Source organism: Marmota marmota, unplaced genomic scaffold (assembly GCF_001458135.2).
Source record: "Marmota marmota marmota unplaced genomic scaffold, marMar, whole genome shotgun sequence".
Taxonomy (NCBI): Eukaryota; Metazoa; Chordata; class Mammalia; order Rodentia; family Sciuridae; genus Marmota; species Marmota marmota.
In genome coordinates, this window is record NW_025999990.1 from 10,350,835 (window position 1) to 10,362,432 (window position 11,598).

Below are 11,598 nucleotides of genomic sequence, written 5' to 3' on the forward strand. Positions count from 1 at the left end.
CAACCTGTTGATGTGCAAACACCCTGATAAAATGCAGCCCAGGGGCATCAGTGGCCTGCGGGGCCACCTTCTAGGCAAAGGGAAGGCAAGCTCTCCAGTTCATCTTAGCCTTTTGCTGACCAAATCTGGCGTGGGGGATGACTTCTCTAAGATTGGCAAAGAAGTTTTGAGGAAAAAAAAAAAACAACAACAAACCCCAAAACAAAAACAAAACCAGTGATACTTGGTAAACATGATGAACGGGAGGTTTAAAATGTGGTGCTGGGGAAAATCTGTGACTATGGACATTTGGATCCCAGTTCCACCTGCTGTGTGGCCTGGAGAAAGTCACCTGCCCTCTCTAGTCCTCTGTTGGCTCATCTATTAAATGAGGGTGATCAGTCTCAGCTTATAGGAGTGGGATGGGGAATGTATCGATGACATGAGCAACTTACCTGATGGGTAGTGATAAGGACTGACTATAAGGGGCTTCCTAAGAGACAAGGAGGGCCAGCCAGCCTCCATCTCCAACCTAGCCCAGCGGCTGGCAATGATAGAGAGACTGGTGAGATCCTGGAAAGGCCATTCGTCACTCCAAGGCCTCGGTAAGTGGCCTTCAGAGGCAGAGCTGACCATTCGGCCTGACTTAGCCAGCAAACCCAGAAGCACGCAATCGCGCTAGCTGTCCCGTTCATCATTGCCCCCTCTCCTCCCACTTGGACTTGAAATAAGAGAGCAACCTGCCCCTCAGACAAGGTGTTTAAGCTTTTATTGTGAACGATGACAGATCGGGGCCCTGGACCTAATCAACCAAGAGCCAAGATGGCAAAAGCTTCATTGGAAGACTCATTTGGGACACTCTTACAGCAAACAAGTTCAGACCAGAAGATGCTGCTGGGAAATCGCGGACTCAGCCAAGGTTGAGAGATACGAGGACGGTTAGATGTTCTGCACAAAGGAGATGGTGCCGATCCAGCCGAGGTGACACTTGCGGAAGGCAGTCTCTCAGGGATTTTGTTTGGCTCCTCTGAGGCCATCGTCATTGTCCCTCAGCTGGGCATCCCTTCCTTCCCCTGGAGAGGCTGGAGCAGAGAGTCTGCCAACTGGAAAAACTGCAGAGAGAGTGAAGCGGACATACTATCAACCCTGAAGACAAATCCTCCTGCAAGAAACCACTGGCCTCACTGGGGAGCTCGTTAGAAAACCAGATGAATTTTGGGGTCAGCCCGGCCTTCCTGGCTCGGAAACTCTGGGGAGAGGCCTCGACCTGCCCGTGTGAGCCCTAGGGATGATTCTGACCACGCAGTGTTTGAGCACCACAGACACCCCCAAGAGAGAAACTGACCTCCGCTTTTTGAATTGCTGTATTTGGGGAGGGGTCTGTTGTTGCATTTGCCTACCTTGTCCCTACTGTGATTTCTCAGGCATGTTGCAACCAGTGTTGGAAGTGAAAAGTGTAATCCCCAGGACTTGACTCCTAGGGTAGCAGCTGCTGGCGTGGGGGGTGGGGACAGGCACTTTCGTTCTTTCTTGGCTGACTTTGGCAGAGCCTGGTAACACCAATCAAAGCCAGTTTCCAAATTGCACCATCGAATGCTCCCAAACCTAGACTGTAACTGGTAGTCGTGGGGCACCTCGGGAAGGGGAGCTCAGTCGGGGTCTCTGCCAGCACTCTAAATGTAGTGTGGTTTGCTTGCTGCTGCTTCTGCTCAATTTAACTAAGACTGAAGAAAGAGAAGTTAGAATTTAAAAACACTTCTCTGGTCCCATAGCAGTGTTTACCCAATGAGATGAGAAACTAGAGCTCCTTCCTCTTCCCAAGGCTCCCCGGCAATTCAGATTCCCCAGCTTCCAGACGGGCCATTTGTTCCTAATAAAGACACTACTGCTATTCTGAGGCAAACGGTTACCTGCCCTGTGGCTCCACTGGAAAGCAGGTACTAATGAGCCCAGGGCTGGGTTCAATTCCCACACAGGCCAATTAGCTTTTCCTTCCTCCCAGAGCCCAGGCGCTAAGGGCCCGAGAGCTGCCAGGCTGCTGGAGATGAGACCATCCATCTTGCCATGCGAGCTGCTGTCCATGGGAGGAGTCAGAGACATTGGGGAAGAGACACAGATGTCCCCCATTGGCTCAAAATATTGAACTGGGAGGACTGGCTCAAGGTGGGGAAAGGAAGAAGAGCTGTGTGGCTTGGCACCATCAGGGTACCCCGGGACAGAGGCGGCTGGGTAAGGAGGAGCTGTGTTGGAGATGGGGGCTGCCTTCATTCTTCCTCCATAGAAACAGCCAGGACTGTCAGTTATTCCTGATTGTATGCTGCCTGTTCTGTGTGCCGAGCTTCCTTCGGAGCATTGCAAAGATTAAGAAAAGTTTCATCCTGTTCATACTGATTTGATGGGACAGTGAGAGGGGTCCCTTATAAGTGAGGACAAATTTGCACCTCTACTTCCTTTCCAGAACGGCTTCTGGAGTCCCTCCCTCTACCCCTTCTTCATGTCCACTAAAAAGAAAAACCCAAGGCTACCGAAAACAGTGGCCTGGGACCCAATCACAGAGACCCCCAAGGCTAACTAATACTGGCACCGGAAGTCAGCACCATCTACAGCCACACCCTGGAGCCGACCCCGACGCTGTCTGGCTTTATTAGAAACCATGGGGTAAAATTTCCACTGATTTCAGGATAGGATGAGAAGATTCGTGGGGAAAGTGCAGGCGAAAGTTTAAAGTTATGCTTGGAAATGGTGCCCATTTGCCCTAATCCAGAGCCAGTGCAGATTCCCACACATCTTCCTGAATTAAGTAAATGTCTTTGTCATCAGAACATAGGAAATGCTCTGGATGTCTACCTCCAGCTCCGGGAGAGTTGGCAGCAGGACTTGGTGCTTTATTTACTACGGTGGGAGAAGAGAGCATATGTGGGTAGTTTTTAATTTTAAGCAAAGTCCTTCAGCTTCTGAAGCTCCTGCTGCTAATTCTGGCTAAGTTATTAAGCTTCTCTCCAGCACCGCGAGATATATGGATTTCTAATAGAATTATTCTCTTGGCACCCCTTCTTTTTGAATAAGATAATTATAAGACGTTTTCAGTTTTCATAACAACACACTTTCATTGAGGCAGAATCTCCAAAGCAAGGGGAGTGATACACTGTCTTGGTCTCTGTTTTGTTTTTCATATTTCTGGAAAATATACCCAAAGCTTGGCACACAGGCTCTTGCCCTGGTTTCACCAGGGAAAGGCTATGCGACTGGTCTGCAGTTGCTATTTTTCAACCTGAGGTGGGATCAAATGGGATGGGTTTTCTAAACCTGTAAAAATAAAAGCAACACATAAAAACGGAGAGCAAGGCCAGATTAGGAAAAAATTACCTTTTTTAGCTCACGATGGGGGAAGTCTCTCTCTCTCTCTCTCTCTCTCTCTCTCTCTCTGGCACCAGGGATTGAACCCAAGGTCCCTTAACCACTAAGCCACATCCCACCCCTTTTTATTATTTATTTTGAGACAGGGTCTCGACAAGTTGCTTAGGGCCTCACTAAGTTTCTGAGGCTGGCTTTGAACTCATGATCCTCCTGCCTCAGCCGCTGGAGCTGCTGGGGTTATATGTATGTGCCACCCACCAGGCTAGAAGTCCCTTTTTAAGCAGTTACTCCCCACTATTGCCCACTCCATGAATCCTATAATACTACCACTCAGAGACCTTTTTGGAGATTTTCTTTCACAATTGTCTTGGAAGCTTCCGAAATTTTTCTGAATATAAGAGTTTTGATCCCTGAAGGATTTGAATTTTTTCAAAAGATTTAAAGATGTGAACCAAGTTCAGAAAATAAGCAACTTGAACTAGAACTGTTGTTTGGTTCAACAAATGAGGCACTATAGTAGATTGATTACATGGTGGGTGTGTTGGGGAGTAGCATTTTTCCAATGCACTGCAAAAGTAAGTCCATTTCAGTGTCTGTAGAAATTGATTCTGAGGGATTTGCGGTGGTGTTTTTTTTTTTCTTCAAACAAATGAGAAGGCAAAGCACTTGACCAAGAAGTGGGGCATGGCTAGGTAGGGCTCGGAAGCCAATCACAAGTTCCCAGAGCACTCAGCATGTGATCCTTCAGCAAAGAGGAGGGCTGATCACCTAACATCTATCACACAGATCTGTCAAGAGACTCACTCAGGGCTTTGTACAAAGTTGGCACTTATCTCTGACTTGGTTGATTTAATCCAGATTTTCTTTCTGAACAAAAGCTACTATAAAGACTTTCTCTCCAGGTGCTTCCTGCAACAGATGAGCTTTTAGTTTGCATTTAGCATGAAAAATCCCCAGTAGAGGGAAGAGCAGTGGAACAGAAAGTCTCCCTCCAGAGAGGCTGACTAAGGCTTGGCAAAGCCAGCCAGAGCCTCTGCAAGGGGGCCATCAATCAAAGAGCTAACCACCATGAACGAGAGAAGCTGGGAGGTCTCCAAGCTCCATAAGTGAAAAGCAATATTATTTATTGTCAGAAACAGAGAGGAGCAAGGCCTGCCGCTGCATCCTGTATCCTGTGTATCTAAGATCAATAAGGACTGTTACCCGGAACATGGCCTGCACGACACACACTGTCTGGGGCTGACCAAGCACAGGACAGGCTCTTGTCCCAAGTTCACCAGTGAAAAGCTGTGTGATTAGGTCTGTTTCCTCATCTCCAAAACAGAAAGCCTGGGGCTATATAGCTCAGTGGCAAAACATGTACTTAGCATGTGTGAGGCCCTGGGTTCAATTCCTATTACACCCCAGCCCCCACCAATATGAGAGAGTAAAAGAATCTTCCCCCTAACACTGCTGTGAGCATTCAGTTGAAAAACTGGAGGTAAACTGTATAGCCCAGTATTTGAACTATGGAGAACATTCAATAAACTAGCCATTCCTGTAATTGCAAATATTTTTACCTTTTCTTGTATATTTTGTGGAAATTTCATAAAAGCGATCATCATCTCATTTTCAGTTGTCTTGCTTTTGTCCCATAAAATTTATTCTCTGTTTTATTTACTGTCTTTGCATCTAAACATTGACCGTTTGGTATCATTATTTCCCCCATCCTCTATAACATCCTACACAGGACAAATCAGTTGACTTCAGATATGTTCACCAAGTTTTGAAATATGAGGATAAAACCTGAACTCGATGATCTGGGAACCAATAGAAGAAATACTACTTTGCATATAAACAGGATTGCAAACAAAAAACGCCCCCTTCTGAAAAACATCTAGGAAGAGGCTCTTTCTTCCATGGTACTTATCAAAAATAAACACATCTGCAGACCCACAGGGATTTACTCGAATAGAGTCCATGGTCTCATTATCAAAATATTTTGGTAGGGCCATCAATGAGTAACTTCAAATAAACACAATTGCTAATAGGACTCCTAAAGGGAAGTTTTGAAACAACAACATTTTGATGGGACCATAGGAAAAATAATCTATTATGGCAAAAATAAAAGACAGCATGGAAATTGTCTGCTGTTTTGGTAAGCATATGTTGGTGTTGGCCTCGCAGAGTGGCTATTAAGACTTACATCATAAGCACTTTTGTGCTTCCTCTCTTTCCAACTCTTCTCAAATACCTTTCACCCCACTTCTCAAGTATGTTGGCCTCACCTACATCTTTCAAGTTGCTGCGCTCCTCTGAATCCCAAGTGGGTTGGCGATTGCCCAGGGGCTGGAGTTGAGGTGGCTGATGGCTTCGGTCCCCCTTATCCTGTATAAGGTCCAGCAAATTCCTTGCAGCCTCTTCCCATAGAGTGTGTTTCCTCAGCTGCTGCTTCAGGCCATCTCCCTGGGACACGTAGGGGAACTCTCCCGTGCTCTTTTTCCCCATTAAGTGCCCTGCACAAACAAAACCAGATCAGAATGCCACACATTTAACCAATGGGAATGAGTAGATAAGAAAGATTAAAAAAAAAAAACAGTTATGTGTGTGCTGTTTCCTTCTATATGCAGCGTAAATAGCATTTTATTTACTCTGACAGATTTTGCTCTGTGTTAAAAATGTGCAACAAGGTGGACAGAATTCAGAACTGTAACCCAGGAGTCCTGGCGCAGGAGTCAGTTTTCATCGCTGTGACCAAAATACCCTACAAGAACAACTTAGAAGAGTGAAGGTGTATTTTGGCTCATGATTTCAGAGGTTAGTCCACAGTCTGTCAAATTCTCGGCTCTAGTGCTCTAGAATATCATGGCAGAAGGACAAGGCAGAGGGACACTGCTCTGGGCACACCCCAGTGACCCACCTCCTCCAGGCACACCCCATCTGTCTGCAGTTACTACTGAGAGGTTCCAGCTCTCATAATTCAATCATTCCACCTCTGAACATTCCTGCATGAACACAGGGGCTTTGGGGAGGATAAGTCACATCCAAGCCATAACATCTGGTTTTTTGTTCCATCATTTCTATGAACTAGCCAGGTGACCTCAGCCAAGTAGTTTAATATCCTGGTCTTCAATTTTCTCAGCTATAAAATTAATAGGGTGAGCTAGATTAAACTTAAGGAACCCTCTAAATCTCAAATTCTATCATCAATTCTGTGTGCACCAAATTCCATTCCCAACAGAAGAATGGGCTTTAAACATCTTCCTCAGCCAATTCTGAATTGCTTCTGAAAATAAAGGCCTTGGTATGTTTCTTTGTGTGATTAAAAGAAGAAGAAGAAAAGAAAAGTGTTGCTTTCCTCTTATCTTTAATACAAATGTACCAAAGGAATTTTTCACTTAAACTTTCTCAGAATTTTAGCTGAGATTGAATCTAGGAAACTTCACCTGGACATTATTAGTTAAGAGCGTGATGAAAAACAAGCTGGAAACAAGTTCTGACTAACACTTGGCAACCACATAAATGCAGGGTTTTCTCTTGGGTCTGAAATGGTCAGTGAGTGTCTCTCAGTGGCCTCAGGGACACGCACCTGCTGTACAAATAAAGCCATCATTAAGGAGGCCAAAGTGCTAAAGACAGGGAAATTCGCGTTTGCAAGCGAAGTTAACACAGGATGAGAAACAGGCAGGGAATTCAGGGTCTGCGGTCTTAATACTTTAACCCATTGCTTCAGCTACACACATGTGTTGTCTTCTTTTCTTCTGCTTTCTCTCACCCCATCTCTCTGAAATTAGGCCTTTACCTCTTTGAAATTTCCAACACCAATAAAAGTTTTTTTTTAGATTTAAAGTATATACTGGATAAAGTCCTATGGTCACAACATAGACTGGCATTAGAAGTATTCAAGACAAATATCATGGGAACAATACTTGAAAGACCTTCAGTCACTTAAAAGAGGCCCCTTCCCAGAGCACTGTCCACCAACAAAGAAGCCTCATTATAACTTCATCACTGTCATATATACTGCAACTGACAGTTTCCAGAATGTTTAAATGTGGATTATTTCATTTGATTCAGACCACAGTAGGTTTTACTGTAATAGGTTTGGTGAAAATGAGGCTTACCTGAGGTCACACAGATATTAGCAAAGGCCCCTAGGATTAAAGTCAGCTCAGAGTCCAAATTCCATTATATTGTTTCAAAGTGCCTTTTAACTTCTTAAAACTACAAGGTAGCAACACATCATTCGGGGTCTGGAAAAAAGAGTAAGATCTGAAAAAAGCCTTCCAATGTTATAAAAAGGCACAGAGACTGTATATTAGTATATAATGGCTCATTGTGTAAATGAGAAGAATTAATTCAATATGAGGGAGACTTCGAATGAGATTTTCAGTGTAAGTCCTTGCTAAGTCACTTACAACAGGAGACTTCACATGATTTTAAGACCCTACTGAGACCAGTTTCCAAGCTGAAGCCCTGGGATCCTGAAGGCTTGGCTCTTCACTTATATGCGTGGCCAACTTGGTGCCTGGATATCCACTAAATAACCTTGCACTTGGCCATAACAGTGATTATGTTGAACAACTTCCCAGGAAGTTCTGATGCATCAGCTTCATTTATACAGAGGAAATTGAATCATGATGATTGGAAGGCAGGATTGGAACCCTGATGCTCCCAGTAATGACCTCAGTCCCTCTTGCCCTCCCTAATTGCCTATCATCTAGTCAGGATGCTGGAAATGAGGAAGGAGTTATTGGCTCTGAAACAGAGGGGTGATGGAGATATTATTTTTACAAACAAGAACTTTATTTTGTCATGGCCAAATAATTTTGTGGACTTTCTATAATGGGAGGATAAAGTCATCACCCATTCTGTGATCAATTTAACACAGATCCTGTGACGCTGGACTGAATTTCATGTGTGGTGGGTGTGTGATGTTCAGCTCCCCATCACTAGATCTACAAGCTGGTTATTAAGGAAAGCACACCATCTATAACATCCCAGGGAAGCACTCATTTCCTGGGTCCTATTTCACTTTTGTGCTGGCTACTGTCAACCAAATCATTGTCTCCATGGCAACATGGAGGATATGCCCACTTCTACCTCTCCTCCCATCATCATCTGTCACATGTCCATATCAAAATAATGGAGATCTCAGCATAGACAAAAGACAGGCATTTGCAAAACAAAACCTTGGTCAGAAAGACAGAGAGAAAAGAGCTTCTGTTCTTTTGAATCATTTAAAGAAACCACTAATGGACAGGTCTGAATTTCCTTGAAGTCAAAATTTGAAAATTATCCTAACTTAAGAAAATATATACATCAACATGTAGATTAAAGTACTGAGTACTTCTAAGAACTAGTTTTTATGGAGTTTTTGTGTTTTGCTTTTGTGGGGCTGGGATTGAATCCTGGCTCTTGTGCATGCTAAGCAAGTGCTCTACCATGAGCTATACCCCCTAGTCCTGGAGCCACACTTTAAATCCCCCAGTTTCTGAGTCAGCACTGCAGTGTCAAGCCACTTTGCAGCTTCATAGTGGTGCTTTCCAATTCCACCTTCTGGGACAAGCATCACATCAAAGAGCCAACACTAAGAACATTGCATGGAAGCATTGAGAATAGTGTGTGTTGACACACATTTTCATTGCACAAACATTCCCATGGACATCCAGCCACAGAGGAGCATGCTACATTTTCTAGCTGTCATCTCCTTTTCCGTTGCTACACTCTGCTTTTGTCAGGTGGAAGGAGCAAATCAGTTAACAGGCCTGCAATGAAGCTGACAGCTTCCTTGTAGACAGCAATATGTGTCTTTAGTTTTGCACTAATTAAAACTAAACTGTGTGTCTTTGTGATTGGAGAGGATTGGCATTGGTTTGGGATAATTGAAAGCTAAACTTGAAACTTGACATCCTTTGTCCCTGCCAACACTTCTTATTCCAACATTGGTATGTGTACCTACAACAAACTTTTAAAATATACAATGTAATTTTAGGCTGAAATTTATATTATTCTTGACTTCCTTCTTCCCTTGCTCTTCCTCACACCCTGTACAAACAGGGGAAAGAGAAAAGGGTACATTTAATAATAAATTTCAAAGTGGCATTTGTGGTTGCTGCTGGTCTGTGTACTTTGGGGTTACCACTAGGAAGGGTGAATAAATGCAGACACCCTAAGTACCTGGGGACAGTCATGTTGCAAAACTACAGCAAAACAGGTTGGGCCTGGCTTGCACCAGAAATAATGACCATGCTCCCCAGTTAACTCTGTTCTTCTACTTTGGGCCTGCAAGGCTTATTACCTCATAGAAAGTCCCGTTGGTATAAAAATACTGTTGAGGAAAAAAGGTTGGAAATCCGAAGGCCCGAAGGCTACTCCACCTTTCCTCCTCCTGAATGGTGGCTATACCAGACAATGGCCACTGGACTTAAGCTCCCAGAGATCCTTGTTAAGAATTACTAATTCTAAGTTTGGGTTCTTTGACCCCTTGTTAGTGTCCTTCATTCTGGAAGTGCAGGGCTTCTCAGCCTCACCCAGGCCAACTTCTCCTGGGTTCCTCCAGGTCCTGGGAGATCACAAATCCTTTCAACCCTGGGGGGAGGATGATACTAATAGCAACGACAAAAATTGCCCTGGGCAATCCCGGGCTCTCCCTCCTCTGACAAAACCAAAGGCAACACAGAGGCCCAGGAAACCAGTTCCAGCCTCACCCCTTCCCCCAAATTCCTCCTCTTCGTGGCAGGAGGTTGATATTTGAATTAATAAGTACTTTTTCAACACACTGTTTGGTCCTAAGTGGTTGACTCTGTGTCTCTGTCTCTGTCTCACACACACCATCTCTTTAGAGATGGGCCCGCTCCCAGGTTGAGGTTGGTGCAGTGAGCTGCGGTGGGGTACATCTGGGGATGTTGAACCCCTTGCAATTGCAAGAGGCTATGCTTAGCGAAGCCCAAAGGCCCGCGGGTGATGGGTGATCGCGAAGCTGGCGGCGGCTGCACACTACCACTTGTCCTGGGTGTGCCCTCGGCAGACCCCTGACCTGGCAGGCGCCCTCCCGCCCGGCTCCGCCCGCCATCAGGCAGTCTCTTCCGCCTTGCTTCCGGGAATCGAGACATGGGAATCACCACGCCGGTGTCGGAGAGCAGGAGGTTGGCAGAGGTGATGGGAAAGACGCTAAGGTAGAGGGCGAAGTCGTGCGTTTAGATAGACCGAGACTGAGAAAGAGCGGGGCTCCAGGAACAGAGAGGCTAGGGTGAACGCTAAGAGCACGCGCGATTCCTGTAGCGCGGAGCCCGCCGGCTGGAAAGAAAGAGGGTGGGCAAAAGGCGGGGTGGGGGATAGGATCTGTAAAGGAAAGAGCAGGACCCAAACAACTCAGGAGAGCCACAAACAGTATACATTCCGGCACTGTTAGCTGAACAGATTTGGAACCCGGGGCGGGAGCGCAGCGTCCCTGGACCCCACACCTGTGGCTTTGCGAGGCGCAACCTCGCAGCAGGGGCTCCAGCCCAAGCTCGAAAGAGTCGTAGCCTGGACCTGGCTAGACCTAGGCTCAGAGACACGATCGCGAGATCTCGCTCCCCAAAGTTGTTCCAGGAGAGACCCATGCCAGAGCGGGTTGAGATAAGGTGGGAAAAAAAAAAAAAAAGGAAGTGTCGGATTTGTGCGGAGGGAAGATGAGCTGAAGCGTAGGGTTGGGATTTTTGGAGAGCTGCGCGCTGGCTTCTGCGCCCTGAGGAGGAAGCGGGTGCGCACCCACAGAGAGCGAGCGGGAAAGGATTCAGGGACCAGTCTCCGGTTAGTTAAAGACCCAGTCTTCCCGGGACCGGGAAAGGTGGGGTGGAGTTTGGGAGATCGGGGTCGGTGTTTTAGTAGAAGGGTCGGAGCAAGCCCAAGCCCCACAGCCCGGCCGCGAAAACGCTGAGATGCGGAGACAGGTCCCCTTGGGCTGGCTGATCCCTCCGGGGACAAAAGCGCGCGGCTCTTGCGGCCAGGACACTCACCCACCGCCCAGTGATTGCCGCGCGGATACATCTTGGCCAGCACGGTCCCTTCGCCCACCGGCACCGGGGCTGCTGGCCCCAGGGGCGCCTGGCAGAGGACCAGCGCCAACAGGACGAATGGGAGCTCGGGGCCGCCCATGATGCCGGCGGGAAGCCCTGGTATCGCAGCCGCGAGGCTGGGCGAGGCCGGGCGGAGAGTGCGCTGCCCCCGGCGGAGCAGCGAAGGAGGACTGGACCTCCAAGGAGCTCCCGCCGCTGCCGCCCGCGCCACTGCTGCAGC

General features: G+C 46.7%; 1 protein-coding gene across 2 annotated transcripts; it reads right to left on the reverse strand.

Annotated features, from left to right (window-relative positions):
• Nucleotides 1–730: 730 nt before the first annotated feature.
• On the reverse strand, nucleotides 731–11,592 carry LOC107139378 (gastrin releasing peptide). 2 transcript variants are annotated; one of them, XM_048806603.1, is made up of 3 exons: nucleotides 11,319–11,592; nucleotides 5,608–5,831; nucleotides 731–1,091 (listed from the first exon to the last, which is right to left on the reverse strand). In XM_048806603.1, the coding sequence occupies exons 1-3, from the start codon at nucleotides 11,455–11,457 to the stop codon at nucleotides 1,029–1,031; spliced, it is 426 nt and encodes a 141-aa protein (XP_048662560.1). In that variant the 5' UTR covers nucleotides 11,458–11,592; the 3' UTR covers nucleotides 731–1,028. The 2 variants fall into 2 exon arrangements, with proteins under 2 accessions (XP_048662560.1, XP_048662559.1); XM_048806602.1 differs by having other exon boundaries at nucleotides 5,604–5,831.
• Nucleotides 11,593–11,598: the final 6 nt, after the last annotated feature.

Bases quoted from the DNA above. Each gene is read 5' to 3' on its own strand.
- LOC107139378 (XM_048806602.1), bottom strand. From the start codon at position 11,457: ATGGGCGGCCCCGAGCTCCCATTCGTCCTGTTGGCGCTGGTCCTCTGC. The intron at 5,832-11,318 runs GTGAGTGTCCTG...TTGTTTGTGCAG, and splicing joins CGGCAATCACTGGGCGGTGG to GGCACTTAATGGGGAAAAAG. The intron at 1,092-5,603 runs GTGAGGCCAACA...CTCTCTCTGCAG, and splicing joins CAGCAACTTGAAAGATGTAG to TTTTTCCAGTTGGCAGACTC.